Here is a 16,641-nt window from a genome sequence, read left to right as displayed (position 1 = left end):
GTCTCTTCACTCCCATCTTTCCACGAACGCACGACGCAAGCTCCGCCTCTTTCTCCCACCATTCATCGAGTAAATTCTGCGCCCCAACCGCCCAGCCGGCCGGCGCCGCATTCCCGCCCCCTCCACACATCTCAACGGCCGACGCTGGGAGCCTGCCTCCTCAGCCAACCGGCGTCTTAGCGCCTCTTAAGTCCCTCCTCTTTATGCAAATAACCTCCGCATACTCCACAAGCTCTGCCTTTTTTTTTTAAATAAGGACAGCGCGAAGGAAAGAGGAGTAGGGTAGAAGGTGCCCCGCCCTTTATGCAAATCAAGAGGCGTGTCTATGCGCGGGGGGAGGCGGGAGGTGGGGGGGCACTCCCGGGGGCGGCGGTTGCCCGGATGGGCCGTTAGTCGGAGCCCAGCCGCGGAGTGAGCGAGGGAGACGGGAGGAGCCGAACTCGGCGCCATCCGTCGCCATCCGCCCCCGCCCCACCGCCATCCCGCCCCGGGGAGAACCCAAGCCCCGGTCCCAGACCCCCGCGCACCCGGCCAGGTGAGTGTGGGTGAGCCAAGCGCCTACGCCCTTTTCCGCCGCGGGAGTGGCGGCGGCGGTGCGGCGGCGGGCGCGGCGGCGGCCCGGGGCGGGGGTGGGGGGGAGGAGAAGCTGCCATTTGCCGCCGCCATTTTGTCCTCCTGCCGCCGGGCTGCCTGCCCCTCCCCCTCCAGTACCTCTACCCCGGCACCCGCATCTCCAGCCCCTCTCTGAGTCCACTGCCTGCCCTTACCCACCCACCGTGCCGGCTCCATGGGACGAGCCCTGTTCCTGGGCCTGTAACTTACCACCCTCCGCTGTAACCCTGCCTGCTCACCCCCATCTGTGGGCGCCCTCCCCCGCCGCCGCCCTGGGGTGGGCCGCGCCCGACGGTTCCCTCGGAAGGTCCCTTTTCTTCCATATTGGACCCCCTCCCATCACCCAGCGCTGTAGTCCTCCCTTCTTGACGCCCCTCTTCGCGTCGAGTCACTCCCACTCTGGAACCCTGCTTTCATCTAGCATTTTTCCTATTCCTTGTTCCCTCCTTTCTCCCCTAAAACCCTTTTCTTGTTGGGTTTTTTGCTACTGCCCCAGTACCCTCTTCTGCTCCACATCCTTCTTTGCCATTCCTGCTTCCATGTATTTCCCACCTGCTTTCACATTCTCTTTTATTAGTTTTCTGATGTTCACTCCATGAATCTTCTGTCTCCTTTTCTGTCATATATTTATTTTCACAGATTGGTCTCCTTGAACACCTACAGAACTACCCCATCCCCTCATGTCTATCCTGTCATAAAGTTCTCTCTCCCCAATTTGGCTTTCATCCTGGGCCTGTCTGGATTTCCCTGCTTTCTTCCCACTATGTCTCATGTCTTTATGCTATTCCCATACATAGATGAATACCTGGTCACTCTAGAATGAACTCTAGAATGTTAGAGAGTGTGGCCTGCTTGGGGAGCAGGTGGCTAATAGGGAAAGAAATGACTGCTGACGGACATTTTTTAATAGGGTAGGAAAATGAAGTTGGCTCTGGCCTTGGCCCTCTGGTGTCTGGCCCATGGTTACAGGGTTCTCTAATATACAGGTGGCTCTATAATGCTTTGTTTTCCTCATTTATACATACAGTAAACGAGCCCACCAGTATTTCATCTGGAGGCAATTTTTTCCAGAAGCCAAGATGGGAGCAAGTTTAGGAAAAGATGGAATATTCCAAATACTTGGGGTTCCATAGCCTGGGTGTATGTAGAGTCCCAGTTCCATGAGGATTTCTCTGGCACCAGGCCCCAGTCTGGCTGAGCAAGCTCATAAAATCCTTAAACTCCCAGCACACCTTCCTGCAAACCCTGCCTGATGGGACATGAGGCTGCTGGGAATGGAACCTGGGGTACAGGGCCCTGGGGCATGATTAGGGAGCTGGTCTCCAATGAATGGGGAGTCTATTTTTTTTTTTTTCTTTTTAGAGCTCATTCATACCAAATAATGGGGAGTCTAAAGCTCTGTCCCTTGTACAATGGAATCGTATAATTTTTTATAGTTTTTTCTGAGTCTTGGACTTGCTTGCCCCATTTTAAGACTCTGAAATGATTTTGGTGGAGAAGAGATTATTGTGAGGATAATGAAAGAGGCTGCTACCCTTTGTAGAATGGCCCAAATGGCAGAGTATTTATACTAGGATGATACTGGAGTTTTATTTGGATTTCTTAGGTAGAAATGTCTGGAGGAAAGGAGAGAACATGCATTTGAGCTCCATGGGAGCTGAGTAGATTGTGGTTGCTTAAAGAGACTAGGAAGTTTACATAGGCTGTGGCTTGCAGAGTCTTGGGAAAGTTGCCATTGCCCGGCGTATGCCACCCCCAGCTGACCTTCCAAGCCTGAAAGTGGAAAACAAAGGCAATGACCCCAATGTCTCACTAGTGCCGAAAGATGGAACAGGATGGGCAAGCAAACAAGAGCAGTCTGACCCCAAGAAGTAGACAGAGGCTTGGGGGGCTAGGGTGATGAGTGTTTTAACTTTGAAGTTCGGGGGAGAATTGGGCTTGGTCTAGCCAAACCACATAAAGAGACAGAGAGGGCCACATAATCTGAGACCCTAATGAGAATGAAAGGAACCTTCGGGCTTCTGTTATAGTCTGTAAAGGGAGCAGAGACTGAGATACTTGCTGTCTGGTCCACAGGCTCCGGCACGTTTTGGGGGAGGTGCCTGCAGGACCCAACATACTCAATGAGCTTCCAGCGCAATGTCCGATCGCTCGGGGCCGACTGCCAAGGGGAAGGATGGAAAGAAGTATTCCTCGCTCAACCTGTTTGATACATATAAGGGCAAGTCCTTAGAGATCCAGAAACCCGCTGGTGAGGGTCCTGCAAAGATGCCTCTAATGGTTGGAAGCTAGGCATGAATGGGGCATATGTTTTAGAGCTCTTCAAAGGGAAGTGGCTGTAGTAGAGACATCAAAAGACCAGAGGAGAGCCGAGGGTGGTGGCTAAAGCCTGTAATCCCAGCAACTCAAGAGGTTAAGGTGGGAGGGTCGCTTGAGGCCAGAGTTAGAGACCAGCCTGGGCAACATAGACACCCTCTCTCTTAAAAAAATAAGAAAAAACTAGCCAGGCATGATAGTGTCCACCTATAGTCCCAGCCACTCAGGAGACTGAGGCAGGAGGATCCCTTGAGTTTGAGGTTGCAGTGAGCTATGATGATGCCACTGTACTCCAGTCTGGGTGACAGAGTAAGACCTAGTCTCCTGGAAGAGGAGGAAGAATAAAAAAAGACTTCCCAACTTTACCTTGGGTCCTTTAGGGAGTAGGTGAACACCAATTACCCTCCTACAAAGGCGTGTCTGTGGTTCCTCATCTTTGGACACGTAAGAGTTGGAGGCAAAGAAACATGGAATTGGAGAAGTCTGGGCCAGCTTGCTCCCTGCAGGCTCAAGATCAACCATCCCACATGGAAGCCTTAGATGTAATACATCTCAGCCTTCCTGATAGGGATTTAGGAGAAAGGGATGGCTTCTAAGAAGTTTGGAGGAAATAGTAAGACGTTGAGGATGTGTAAATGGGACCTAGGGTGGGAGGCTGTCAGATCTCCTATGTGAAGCGTTTTTGACTCTCTCTTCACCTCTTCTCCAGTTGCCCCTCGCCATGGCCTGCAGAGTCTTGGGAAAGTTGCCATTGCCCGGCGTATGCCACCCCCAGCCAACCTTCCAAGCCTGAAAGCTGAGAACAAAGGCAATGACCCTAATGTCTCACTAGTCCCGAAAGACGGAACAGGATGGGCAAGCAAACAGGAGCAGTCCGACCCCAAGAGGTAGACAGAGGCTTGGGGGACCTAGAGTGATTAGTGTTTTAACTTTGAAGTTCGGGGAAGAATTGAGCTTGGTCTAGTTGAACCATGTAACAGACTGAGACAGAGAGGGAGGTACCTTTCCTATCTATTCCAGATTTCATGTTAGATAACTAAGGAACAATACCATTAGGTTTCTGTCAGATGGAGAGAAAGCATCAGGAAACAGCCTATGCTGTATGACAAAATTAAAATATTTTGTCCTAATATTTATAAATGGTAGCAATGGGCCTGATTTCAGTCCCTGCTCTCCACCAGTTGGAGAAGTAAGGAAGGCATCTCAGGCCTGGGTAACCTTCCCATCCTGCCATCCCCTCAGTTCCGATGCCTCAACCGCTCAGCCGCCGGAATCGCAGCCGCTGCCGGCTTCACAGACGCCTGCCTCCAACCAGCCGAAGCGACCCCCAGCAGCCCCCGAGGTACCTGGAGAACTGGAGGGGTGAGTGGGGGGAAATTGCTCATAGCTGTCCCACACCCATGACCATTTATCATCTTTTTGCTTCTCCAGAACACTCCTTCAGTTCCAAGCGGGGTAAAGTCCTGGGCGCAAGCCAGCGTCACCCATGGAGCACATGGAGATGGTGAGTGCAGGGCTGCTTAGGGAACTGTGTTTGGGCACTGTGAGAGGCAGGAGCCCTCCACTGTACCTACAGCAAAGTGTCCCTTGGTCCTCTTTGGCCACATCTTGTTCTGTTACTATTCAGTTTTACGGGGCACTTGAGCAAATTTAAATCTCAGTCTACTGTGAGGGGGTGGAGGGGTCCCAGAACTGACCTTGCTTCTTGGGGAATGAGCACCTATTCCATAGGGGGTAAGTTTGAAAGCAGGAACCCAAAAATTTGATATCTGTCAGAGCCTTCCACTCTTACAGTCTGTCCTTAGTAAACGTACATGTCTCCTGTTCTGCACCCCACCCCAACAAGGTGGAAGGGCATCAAGCCTACTGTCGCGATTCTCTCGAGAGGAATTTCCGACCCTTCAGGCGGCTGGCGACCAGGACAAGGCTGCCAAGGAAAGGGAGTCTGCCGAACAGTCGTCTGGGCCCGGACCAAGCCTCCGCCCCCAAAGTGAGTAGCCTTTTGGCCAGGACATTACCTATTCTATCTCAGAGTTAAGCACTGTCTTACTTACCTTCCTCCCCGTCAATTTCAGCTATGTTCACTTGCCCCTGAATCATTGATACCTCTCTCTGTCTTTTCCAAAATACAGATTCTACAACTTGGAGGGACGGAGGTGGGCGTGGCCCTGATGAACTGGAGGGCCCGGACTCCAAACTTCATCATGGTCATGAGCCCCGGGGGGGGCTGCAGCCTTCAGGCCCCCCCCAGTTCCCTCCCTACCGCGGAATGATGCCGCCCTTCGTGAGTTTGGATATTTTAGCTTTGAGTGATTTTGCTGGAAGCTAGAGAATTAGGACTTAGGACTTAGTCTTTGGAGGGGACAGCTAGAAAGCTAGGGGCCTATGAGGTGGGGTGGGGGTGATAGTTTAAGGACCTGGCAGGCTATTCGACTGTCCCGCTGAGCAGCTACTGTTGGGCCCTTTTGCAGATGTATCCCCCATATCTCCCGTTCCCTCCGCCCTATGGACCCCAGGGGCCTTACCGATACCCCACTCCTGATGGGCCCAGGTGAGCAATCCAAGTCTGGGTTTATGGTTGGGGGTAGGGAAAGCCTATTGGGAAAGGAGATTGTTTTCTAGCCAGGAGGCTCAATCTTGTATATGGTTATACAATATGCCATCTTTTATTTTCTCTCCTATTTTCTTTTCCATGCACAGCCGTTTCCCTCGTGTGGCGGGGCCCCGTGGCTCAGGGCCACCAATGCGCCTTGTAGAGCCTGTGGGTCGGCCTTCTATTCTTAAAGAAGATAATCTCAAAGAGTTTGATCAGTTGGACCAGGAGAATGATGATGGTTGGGCAGGTAAGTGGATATTAAGGGTCAAGCATTTGGATCTGAAAAGGCAAAATCTGATGAAAATGGGGGTCATGTGGAAGAAAAGCAGACATTGAAGGATAGGGGAGATACATGGAGGGAAACCAAGTGCTGGCACAGTACTGGGAGAAGTGAGAATGGCGAGACTCATAATTGGTGGATCTTGACTGCAGAGGGAGGGGATTGGCATTGGTAGTACATCCCACCATGTAGTTCTAGATCACTTGCTGTGTCCCAGGAAGGTATCTGAGATTGGAGAGCAGAGTGCTTGGGTTACTATTCATTTTTCCCTTCAGGGGCTCATGAAGAGGTCGACTATACTGAAAAGCTCAAGTTCAGCGATGAGGAAGACGGGCGAGACTCTGATGAGGAGGGAGCTGAGGGCCAGTAAGTTAGGGCCACCAGGGCAGAGAAGGGGGCTTGGTTTTTCTCACAATAATATATTCTTTGAGGAGCTGGAATGCAGCTTATTTTAATTTTGCTGTTAATCTGCTCACAGGAAGGATTCCCAATCAGCTGCTAGTGAGGAGCGGCCCCCTGAAGCAGACGGCAGAAAGGGCAACTCCTCTGGCAGCGAACTGCCCCCTCCCAAGACAGCCTGGGCGGAGACCTCGCGGCCTCCAGAGACAGAGCCGGGGCCTCCTGCCCCAAAGCCTCCCCCACCCCCACCTCACCGGGGCCCTGCCGGGAACTGGGGCCCCCCTGGGGACTACCCAGTGAGTGTCTACAGTGAGGGATTGAGAGGTTCAGTTGTGGGAGATTAGTGTCAACTGGGTAGTTGGAGCAGTCTTAGAGGAAGCTGGAGGGAGGGTTGAATAAAGGCTACGTGAAGGTGCAGGGCTGCAGAACAGCTCTGGAAAGCTTAAAAACGTCGTTGGTGTTAGGGTAGTCCAGGTAAGAAGTGAGAAAAATCGAGATGCAAGTGAGGAAGAACAAGGAGGGCCTGGGTGTTGCGGTCTCTGACAGAGAGAGGGAATAGAGAAAAGACTAGAGTGTCTGTGTTGGTGCACATCTGTAGTCCCAGGTACTTGGGAGGCTGAAGTGGGAGGGTTACTTAAGCCCAGAAGTTCTAGACCAGAAAACATAGTGAGACCCTGTCTCAAAAAAGAAAAAAAGACTAGGGCGATGAGTTTATCACCACCCAGAGAAGAGAGGTCATCATCCCCCAAGGCCTGGTCCCTTCATCCTACAGCTAGACAGTGGATTGGTCTGTGAAAGAGTTGGTAGAAAGCATAATGACTGACATCCCTGGCCCTGCCGGGTGTGCCCATTGACAGGATCGTGGGGGCCCTCCCTGTAAGCCCCCAGCACCTGAAGATGAGGACGAGGCCTGGCGGCAGCGGCGAAAACAATCTTCATCTGAAATCTCCCTGGCAGTGGAGCGTGCCCGGAGACGGCGAGAGGAAGAAGAGCGGCGCATGCAGGAAGAGCGCCGGGCAGCCTGTGCTGAGAAACTTAAGCGGCTGGATGAAAAGTTTGGGGCGCCTGACAAGCGGCTCAAAGCAGAGCCTGCTGCCCTACCAGCTGCCCCTCCTGCCCCAGCTCCACCACCTGCAGTCCCCAAAGAACTCCCTACACCTCCAGCTCCATCACCGGCACCAGCCCCAACACCAGAGAAAGAACCTGAAGAGCCAGCACAGGCCCCTCCTGCCCGGTCCACCCCTACTCCAGGTGTGGCTCCAGCTCCCACTCTGGTGAGTGGTGGTGGCAGTACCAGTAGCACCAGCAGTGGCAGCTTCGAAGCCAGCCCAGGTATGGAGATGGGGATAGGTACTACCAGGTGTCAGACCTCTGCTTGGCTTGGAGGTGCAGGGTGGTAAGGATGGGAGTAAATGAAGCAAAAGGCAGCTATTTTGGTTTATTTGACTATCCATGGTAGTAGGGGATAGTCTCATCATTTGTGAGGTTATCTCAAAAATGGTTTTGGCCGGGCACAGTCGCTCACACCTGTAATCCTAACACTCTAGGAGGCTGAGATGGGCGGATCGTTTGAGCTCAGGAGTTCCAGACCAGCCTGAGCAAGAGCGAGACCCTGTCTCTACTAAAAAAGAAAGAAATTAGCTGGAGAACTAAAAATATATATTAAAAAAAATTAGCCGGGCATGGTGGCGCATGCCTGTAGTACACCCAGCCACTTGGGAGGCTGAGGCAGGAGGATTGCTTGAGCCCAGGAGTTTGAGGTTGCTGTGAGTTAGGCTGATGCCATGGCACGATAGCCTGGGTAACAGAATGAGACTGTCTCAAAAAAAAAAAAAAAAAAGGTTTTATTATCTGAATTTCTGAATAAGTTGTGATTTAAAATGATTTTCTGCAGGCCAACACTGAAAAAAGTTTTATTTTGGTGGTTTCATAGGTTAATGCTTCTACTGTAGGCTCTTGAGAGGCCTTAGTGTTTTTACGGGTTTTAAACAGGAAAGGCTTCAGTAGAACAGATGTTGACTAGAATGTCTCAGGGAGCTGGGCACGTGAAGGCTGATATTCCTCGGATGTTCACAGAATGTCTGTTGATGAACTGTGTCACTCTGATTGTTGTCTTTTCTTCAATGCAGTGGAACCACAGCTGCCCTCAAAAGAGGGTCCTGAACCACCAGAAGAGGTTCCTCCTCCTACCACACCCCCAGCCCCAAAGGTGGAATCCAAGGGTGATGGGGTTGGGCCCACCCGGCAGCCCCCTAGCCAGGGCTTGGGCTACCCCAAATATCAGAAGTCGTTGCCTCCTCGTTTCCAGCGACAGCAGCAGGTGAAATCAAGTTCCCCTCTTACGGGCTGCTTCTCTTCCTGGCTTCAAAATTTATTCCATCTATAAGTTGCCTTCTGGATCCCTTTGCCTCTTTGTCTAGTTTTGTCTCTATTATGTCACCCCAGTTTCCATCTAGTCTGGGTTTTTGTCACATTTGTGTATTAGTCGTTTTGATTTCCTTTGTGCGCTTTGATGCCTCTCTCATCCTCTTTGCTTCTCCCTTAGGAGCAGCTCCTGAAACAGCAGCAGCAGCAGCAATGGCAGCAGCATCAACAGGGCTCCACCCCTCCTGCCCCAGTGCCCCCATCACCACCACAGCCTGTGACCCTGGGAGCTGTGCCAGCTCCACAGGCTCCGCCACCGCCCCCCAAGGCCCTGTACCCAGGTGCTCTGGGCCGGCCTCCACCCATGCCCCCAATGAACTTTGATCCCCGCTGGATGATGATTCCTCCTTATGTGGATCCTCGGCTCCTCCAGGGCCGGCCCCCTCTGGACTTCTACCCTCCTGGAGTGCATCCCTCTGGTAAGGGGCTGTGGGAGTGGGGAGGGGTGGGGAGCCCCTTAGTCCTGGGAGTTGTTGGATGTTGGGGTCTTACTGTGACTTTGGTATGACAGGTTTTACCAGTGAAAAGGGGAGGGCATATGCTTCACTGCTGTGTTAGCTCTCTTGTGAGAATGGGCTTGGAGAAGAAATAAGCAAGGGACTTTGATTGGCCAGGCTTTATTTGTGGCGGATTGATCCTTTCATAGAGAAGCTATAAGTGGATAGCCCTGTTTCATAAGGGTGAGCAAGGCCCAGACCTACTGGGAACAAAAGATGGAGGAGCTGACTTGACAGGGAGGACGAGACTACGGAGCTGCTTTTTGGGCCAGAGGGCCTGTGACGTGATAAGGGTTATTTTTCTTGTTCTTTTGTTTCTTCAGGCCTAGTTCCCCGGGAGCGCTCAGACAGTGGGGGCTCAAGCTCAGAGCCATTTGACCGGCACGCACCCCCCCTCTTACGGGAACGGGGCACCCCACCAGTAGATCCAAAGTTGGCCTGGGTAGGAGATGTCTTCACCACCACACCCACTGACCCCCGGCCACTTACCTCACCACTGCGTCAGGCTGCAGATGAGGACGACAAGGGGATGAGGTGAGTCTTGGTTTGAGAAATGGGTGAGTTCCCAGTGAAAGGATCTGGGCCTAAAAGAAAAGTACTTAGGGTCAGTGGTAAGATGATAGTGATGAACAGGAAAGATCATAATGTTAAGTGTTCTTTTATCACCTAGTTCTGGTATTCCACGTCCTGAGATACTTACTCTTTTCTGTCTCTTCAGGAGTGAGACTCCTCCAGTACCTCCTCCACCACCCTATCTGGCCAGTTATCCAGGCTTTCCTGAGAATGGAGCCCCAGGGCCCCCAATCTCTCGCTTCCCTCTGGAGGAGCCAGCTCCTCCAGGGCCCCGTCCACTCCCCTGGCCCCCAGGCAACGATGAGGCAGCCAAGATACAAGCTCCACCATCCAAGAAGGAGCCCCCCAAGGAGGAGACTGCACAGTTGATAGGGCCAGAAGCAGGCCGGAAGCCAGCCCGTGGAGTTGGAAGCGGAGGCCAAGTCCCACCACCACCACGCAGAGAGAGTCGCACAGAGACCCGCTGGGGCCCTCGCCCAGGCAGCAGTCGTCGTGGAATGCCTCCAGAGGAGCCAAGCGCCCCTCCCCGCCGGGCTGGGCCTATAAAGAAACCCCCACCACCTGCAAAAGTTGAAGAGTTGCCTCCCAAGCCTCTTGAACAGGGGGATGAGACCCCCAAGGTCCCAAAGCCAGACCCTCTAAAGACAGCCAAGGGGAAGCTAGGGGGCCCCAAGGAGACCACACCCAGTGGGAATCTTTCCCCTGCCCCAAGGCTTCGGAGAGACTATTCCTATGAACGAGTGGGTCCTGCCTCCTGCCGGGGTAGGGGCCGAGGGGAGTATTTTGCCAGAGGGAGGGGTTTTCGGGGGACCTATGGAGGACGGGGGCGGGGAGCCCGAAGCCGAGAGTTTCGCAATTACCGAGAGTTCCGAGGAGATGATGGGCGTGGAGGTGGAGCAGGGGTACCAAACCACCCTCCTGCTCCCCGTGGCCGCACTGCCAGCGAGACACGAAGCGAGGGTTCAGAGTATGAAGAAATCCCCAAGCGGCGCCGGCAGCGCGGCTCAGAAACAGGCAGTGAGACCCATGAGAGCGATCTGGCCCCCTCAGACAAGGAGGCCCCCCCACCCAAAGAAGGAGTACTCACCCAGGTCCCTCTTGCTCCCTTACCACCAGGAGCCCCACCCTCACCAGCCCCAGCCCGCTTCTCTACTGCCCGTGGCGGGCGAGTCTTCACTCCCAGAGGGGTGCCGTCACGCCGGGGCCGAGGGGGAGGGCGGCCCCCTCCTGTTTGCCCAGGCTGGAGCCCTCCAACCAAGTCTCTGGCTCCCAAGAAACCTACCACAGGCCCTTTGCAACCAAGTAAGGAACCTTTGAAAGAGAAGTTGATCCCAGGGCCTCTGTCCCCCATGGCCCGGGGGGGCAGTGGTGGAGGTAGCAATGTGGGCATGGTTGTGGAAGACGGGGAGCGGCCCCGAAGGAGACGGCATGGGAGGGCTCAACAGCAGGACAAACCACCTCGCTTCCGGAGGCTGAAACAGGAACGAGAGAATGCAGCCAGAGGGGCCGAGGGCAAGCCTTCCTCCCTAGCCCTTCCAGCCTCTGCTCCTGGACCGGAGGAGGCCCTCACAACAGTCACGGTGCCCCCACCAACTCGTCAGGCAGCTGCCAAGTCTCCTGATCTGTCAAACCAGAACTCAGACCAAGCCAACGAGGAATGGGAGACTGCATCAGAGAGTAGCGACTTTGCCAGTGAGCGCCGGGGCGACAGAGAGGCTCCCCCACCAGCATTACTGACCCCTAAAGCTGTTGGAACTCCTGGGGGTAGCGGAGGTGGCTCCGGACCAGGCATTTCAACCTTGCCCCGTGGAGATCTGAGCCAGAGAGCCAAGGATTTGAGTAAGCGGAGCTTCTCCAGTCAGCGGCCAGGCATGGAACGGCAGAACCGGCGCCCAGGCCCAGGGGGCAAGGCCAGCAGTGGTGGTAGCAGCAGTGGAGGTGGCAGCGGGGGATCTGGGGGAAGGACCGGGCCAGGACGAGGGGACAAGAGAAGCTGGCCCTCACCCAAGAACCGAAGGTGGGTAGGAACAGACTGTTAAAGTTTATGCCTAAGGTTTAAAAATAGGGGGAGGGGGAAAAGGCGAGTTTGGGTGCTGTGGAGTTTTGTGACCTGAGGGGACATGGACTTGTAGTCACTAGGATATCCACATCTAGGTAAGGCAGCTGGAGACCAGTTGATAGGGTGATAGAGTCAGGAACACACATTTATTCCTTATTTGATTTCCACTCTGCAGACCTATACGTCAAAAACTCTTAGAAGGGCTCAGAAACACCTGGGTAGGGAAGAGGGTAGGCTGTAAGGGGGAGCAGTTGGAAAGCAGATAACTGCCTTTCGTGGGAAGGGTAATGACTTGGTGCGTACTGGAGCTGACTCTGTTTTCTGTTTTCTTTAGCCGGCCTCCGGAGGAGCGGCCCCCAGGGCTTCCCCTGCCTCCCCCGCCCCCCAGCAGTTCCGCTGTCTTCCGCCTGGACCAAGTTATCCACAGCAACCCTGCTGGCATCCAACAGGCTCTGGCCCAGCTTAGTAGCCGCCAAGGAAGTGTAACTGCACCAGGGGGCCACCCAAGGCACAAGCCTGGGACTCCCCAAGCCCCTCAGGGCCCTGCCCCTAGGCCCCCGACCCGTTATGAGCTCCAGAGGACCGGCAGCAGCGGCGTCAGTTCCGGTAAGCTGGAGTGGTTATGGTTGGATCTCTGTTCCTAGAGAAGGTCAGGTGATGGGGGGGCGTCTGGCCTGGGGGCTGCTGCTGGGTCTGTAGGCAGAAGGATTGGGAGGTAGAATAGGGAGGAAAAGCCAGGATCGGTGATATGGTAAGGCAGGTGCTGATGGTTTTTCTCTTTTCCCCAGACCCCCACTTTGAGGAGCCGGGGCCAATGGTGAGAGGGGTGGGTGGGAGTCCCCAGGATCCTGCCGGGGTTAATCCCTTCCCCCCCAAACGTCGGGAGCGGCCTTCTAGAAAGCCAGAGCTACTGCAGGAGGTGAGGACAGGGTTTGAGATTGTGCTTCACTGCGCTCTTGCTCCTGAAAGTTCTTGGTTTTGTTTTCTCCCTTCTCTTTCCTATTTCTATCATTGAGTTTTTACCCCAAATTCTCACAATCACACTTGTTTGTCATGTGTCTCCCTTGTCACTCCCACACCTCTTCCCCAGCTTTCTACATTTCTCAGTCTCCACCTCATTCATGTTTTGCCTCTGGCTTTTCTCGCCCTTAGGAGTCTTCGCCATCTTCTCATAGCTCTGGATTCTTGGGCTCTAAGCCCCAGGGCCCAGGCCCTCAGGGAGAATCCAGAGATGCAGGAACAGAGGCCCTGACCCCTCACATCTGGAGTCGTTTACATACTGGTGAGTAAAGCTGAGTGAAAGGAAAGGGTGTGGTGGAGGGCTGGCGTGAGATGGGCTCCAGAACTATCCTCCTCTCAATTTCTCTTTCTGGTCGGTGGTGCGCCCTTCCCCAGCTGCTAGCCAAAAGAGTTACCGGCCCAGCTCCATGGAGCCCTGGATGGAGCCCCTGAGTCCTTTTGAGGATGTGGCTGGCACAGAGGTGAGTGAGGATGGGAGGGAGTGTCTGAGCTGGGATTTTTCTGAGCACTTGGCCATACTTCCCCATCTGCTCGGGTTTGAGTCTGGGGCTGTTTTTTCACTCAGTTGTCTCCTTTCTGCAGTTTTTCTATTTGTGTGCACGAGTCAGGTATTGGGATGCTTTCTACCCTGACTTAACTAGCTCCTTCTCCACTCCTCTCAGATGAGTCAGTCTGACAGTGGGGTGGACCTGAGTGGGGATTCTCAGGTGTCATCAGGTCCCTGCAGCCAGCGAAGTTCCCCTGATGGAGGACTCAAGGGGACAGCAGAGGGACCCCCCAAGCGGCCTGGAGGCCCCTCACCCATGAATGCTGTTCCTTGTGAGGGTCCACCTGGCTCTGAACCCTCTGAACCTCCTAGGAGACGGCCACCTGCCCCCCACAATGGGGACAGAAAGGTAAAAAACCAAGGAAAGATTAGAGAAATGTTTCCAGAAGTCTGACTTTGGCCCTACCTTTGTCTGCCCCTTCCCTCTGCCTGTGTTTTCTGGTGATCTCCTGATTTTTCTTCCCTTTCTTTTCACCAACCCAGGAGCTGCCCCGGGAGCAGCCTCTGCCCCCTGGCCCCATTGGCACAGAACGATCACAGCGTACAGACCGAGGCCCAGAGCCTGGGCCCCTCCGGCCAGCCCATCGACCTGGCCCCTCGGTCCAGTTTGGCACTAATGACAAGGTCTGCATGTGCTGCATCTGGGCATCCTAGGTTGGGGGGAGAAAAGGGAATGGCTAGAGGTGAGACAGAGAGAGCCTGTATCTAAATCCTGGGACAATCTTCTCTGCCTTGTGATCACAGGACTCAGACTTGCGCCTAGTGGTAGGAGACAGTTTAAAAGTAGAGAAGGAGCTGACGGCATCAGGCACAGAGGTAAGTGGGAATAAGTTTGGTGGAAAGGCCTGAGACTTCTGAAGAAGAATGCTGGGAGTGACTTGGGCATCAAGGATGTCAGACATTGGCCTCTCCTCCCCAGGCCATTCCTATATCCCGGGACTGGGAGCTGCTCCCCAGTGCTTCAGCCTCGGCTGAGTCACAGTCCAAGAACTTGGGTGCTGGGCACTGTGGCCCAGAGCCCAGCTGCTCGGGCCAGCGCTTGTACCCTGAGGTCTTCTATGGCAGCCCTGGGCCGCCCAGTTCTCAGGTAGGCCCCACTTCCCATCACATGACCCCTTCAGTAAGTGATTATTCTTTTTTGCCTGCTATGTCTTCTAATCAAGCCTAACTTGTATAGTTGTAAAACACCATTTCTTTTTTTGTCATTCCATTTTCCACCTTATTTTTTATTGCTGTGGGTGGGATGGGTGTTCTTTTCTTTTTTCTTTTTTTTTTTTTTTGGGTGTTCTTTTCTTGACTTGAGAAACTAGAGCTATTTCAACCCTGCTCTTCTGCAGGTCTCTGGAGGAGCCATGGATTCTCAGTTACATCCAAACAGTGGAGGCTTCCGTCCTGGAACACCATCACTGCACCCTTATAGGTAAGGCTGGATTCGTGTGGACCTTAGAAGGAAATGGAGATAACGTTTCAGGGGAGAGGAAGGAGAAGACACAGTTCTAGGGTACCAAAGGCTAGTGAACTTAAGGCATTGCTCAGACTAAAGGAGTAAATGGATCTGGCTTCCTAATGCCTCTTTCCCCCCCAATTTCTTTCCAGATCACAGCCCCTATACCTTCCCCCAGGCCCAGCCCCTCCCTCAGCACTGCTCTCGGGGGTAGCTCTCAAGGGCCAGTTTTTGGATTTCTCTGCATTGCAAGCAGCAGAGCTGGGGAAGTTGCCGGCCGGAGGAGTTCTCTACCCTCCACCTTCTTTCCTCTACTCTCCAGCTTTCTGCCCCAGTCCTTTGCCTGACCCACCTTTGCTTCAGGTAAGAGGTGGGCGGCAGGTATTGGGGCTTGCGAGTTAGGGTGCAGAGGATGCGGGAGTTGACATTTTTCTCCCCACTTCCAACAGGTACGCCAGGATTTGCCATCCCCTTCGGATTTTTATTCTACTCTGCAGCCTGGTGGCCAAAGTGGCTTTCTCCCTTCGGGGGCCCCTGCCCAACAGGTACCTTTTTATCTCCCCACTTCCCTTTCATTAGACGTAGTTCTTTGTCCAATTTCTGGATTTTGTTTTGATTTTTTTCCTGGTTTTCTGACATTCCTCCCTGCTCACAACATTCATACATACCCAAATTTGTTGTTACAGATGCTTCTACCCATGGTAGACTCACAGCTGCCAGTGGTAAACTTTGGCTCCCTGCAGCCAGCACCGCCTCCTGCCCCGCCCCCCCTTTCTCTGTTACCTGTGGGCCCTGCTCTGCAGCCCCCCAGCCTAGCTGTGCGGCCCCCACCTGCTCCTGCTCCTCGGGTGCTGCCTTCACCTGCCAGGCCCTTCCCCGCTAGCTTGGGGCGAGCAGAGGTAAGGTACAGCAACTGAGGTGCTGGGGAACTGGAGTTTAGGTGTAGGGAGTCTGCATCTCAAGACAGGAGGCTCATGGCATCTTTTTCCTTCAGTTGCACCCGGTGGAACTAAAGCCGTTCCAGGATTATCGAAAACTGAGCAGCAACCTTGGGGGACATGGGTCATCACGTACTCCCTCAGCTGGAAGGTAACAGGGAGTGGGGATGATACAGACTCCCTGAAAGGCTGGCTTGCTTTGGAACCAGGGGGTAGGTCCCTAGGCTTGCCTTAAAACACTCTTTTCCCCTTAGGTCCTTCTCTGGCCTCAGTTCCCGCCTCAAGGCCCCACCTTCCACTTACAGCAGAGTCTTCCGCACCCAGCGCATTGACCTTTACCACCAGGTGAAGGAGAAAACCTTGTGGCCCCCAAATCTAAATTCGAGAGTTGCCATCTGAGTTCCTGTCCTTCCATCTGTCCCTGACCTCCCACCACGACTTACTTTTTCACATGTGCTTGTCCCCTAGGCCTCCACACCAGATGCCCTGCGCTGGATGCCGAAGCCTTGGGAGCGGACAGGGCCACCTTCTCGAGAAGGGCCTTCCCAACAGGCAGAGGAGCCTGGGTCCCCAGGGGACAAGGAGCCTGGGTTGCCCCCACCCCGCTGAGGGAGTTCCCCTGGCCCCCTACCCCCGGGGCTTGTATATAGATTATAAATATATAAGGGGGAAAGGGGTGGGTGGGGAGGGATTGTGGGGCTGGGGCCTCGCTTCCCCTCCTCCCCCTTCCCCTGGTCCCCTATCCCTGGGGCCGTTTGTTAAAAAAGAATAATAAAAGGATTTAAAAATTTTTACAAAGTCATTTGCGGGGGATGGGTTGGTTGCATGCATTGTTTTATAGCATGGTGATGGTAAGGGATCTGTAGAGTAGTTTCTGTCAGGGACTGTTTGTTAATTTCCAGTGATCTGTTACAACAGACTACCTCAAAACATAAC

General features: G+C 53.9%; 1 protein-coding gene and 1 non-coding gene across 2 annotated transcripts; both read left to right on the top strand.

The window, feature by feature from the left end:
- Positions 1 to 350: 350 nt before the first annotated feature.
- Positions 351 to 16,503, top strand: PRRC2A (proline rich coiled-coil 2A). The gene is made up of 31 exons (XM_012741050.2): positions 351 to 535; positions 2,689 to 2,863; positions 3,638 to 3,815; positions 4,171 to 4,270; positions 4,360 to 4,432; positions 4,775 to 4,918; positions 5,061 to 5,212; positions 5,400 to 5,479; positions 5,629 to 5,771; positions 6,080 to 6,170; positions 6,283 to 6,499; positions 7,061 to 7,535; positions 8,333 to 8,523; positions 8,749 to 9,046; positions 9,448 to 9,658; positions 9,843 to 11,714; positions 12,091 to 12,362; positions 12,545 to 12,675; positions 12,909 to 13,038; positions 13,152 to 13,237; positions 13,439 to 13,672; positions 13,807 to 13,947; positions 14,068 to 14,139; positions 14,243 to 14,410; positions 14,661 to 14,743; positions 14,920 to 15,130; positions 15,217 to 15,312; positions 15,454 to 15,666; positions 15,762 to 15,856; positions 15,960 to 16,050; positions 16,174 to 16,503. Exons 2-31 carry the CDS (start codon positions 2,752 to 2,754, stop codon positions 16,312 to 16,314), a joined length of 6,501 nt encoding a protein of 2,166 aa, XP_012596504.2. The 5' UTR covers positions 351 to 535; positions 2,689 to 2,751; the 3' UTR covers positions 16,315 to 16,503.
- LOC142871305 (small nucleolar RNA SNORA38) lies at positions 3,330 to 3,459 on the top strand. Its single transcript, XR_012919555.1, has one exon. It is a non-coding gene; the product is annotated as a small nucleolar RNA SNORA38 (small nucleolar RNA).
- Positions 16,504 to 16,641: the final 138 nt, after the last annotated feature.

This window comes from Microcebus murinus, chromosome 5 (assembly GCF_040939455.1).
Source record: "Microcebus murinus isolate Inina chromosome 5, M.murinus_Inina_mat1.0, whole genome shotgun sequence".
In the NCBI taxonomy this organism is placed as follows: domain Eukaryota; kingdom Metazoa; phylum Chordata; class Mammalia; order Primates; family Cheirogaleidae; genus Microcebus; species Microcebus murinus.
Note: the sequence above shows the minus strand (reverse complement) of the source record. Positions and strands in the feature narration are given on the sequence as shown.

What these genes read in the sequence shown, in the direction of transcription:
- PRRC2A (XM_012741050.2), top strand. Translation starts at nt 2,752, where the DNA reads ATGTCCGATCGCTCGGGGCCGACTGCCAAGGGGAAGGATGGAAAGAAG. An exon ending in GAGCAGTCCGACCCCAAGAG is followed by an intron (nt 3,816 to 4,170) that starts GTAGACAGAGGC and finishes CCATCCCCTCAG; the next exon opens with TTCCGATGCCTCAACCGCTC. An exon ending in GAGGAGGGAGCTGAGGGCCA is followed by an intron (nt 6,171 to 6,282) that starts GTAAGTTAGGGC and finishes ATCTGCTCACAG; the next exon opens with GAAGGATTCCCAATCAGCTG.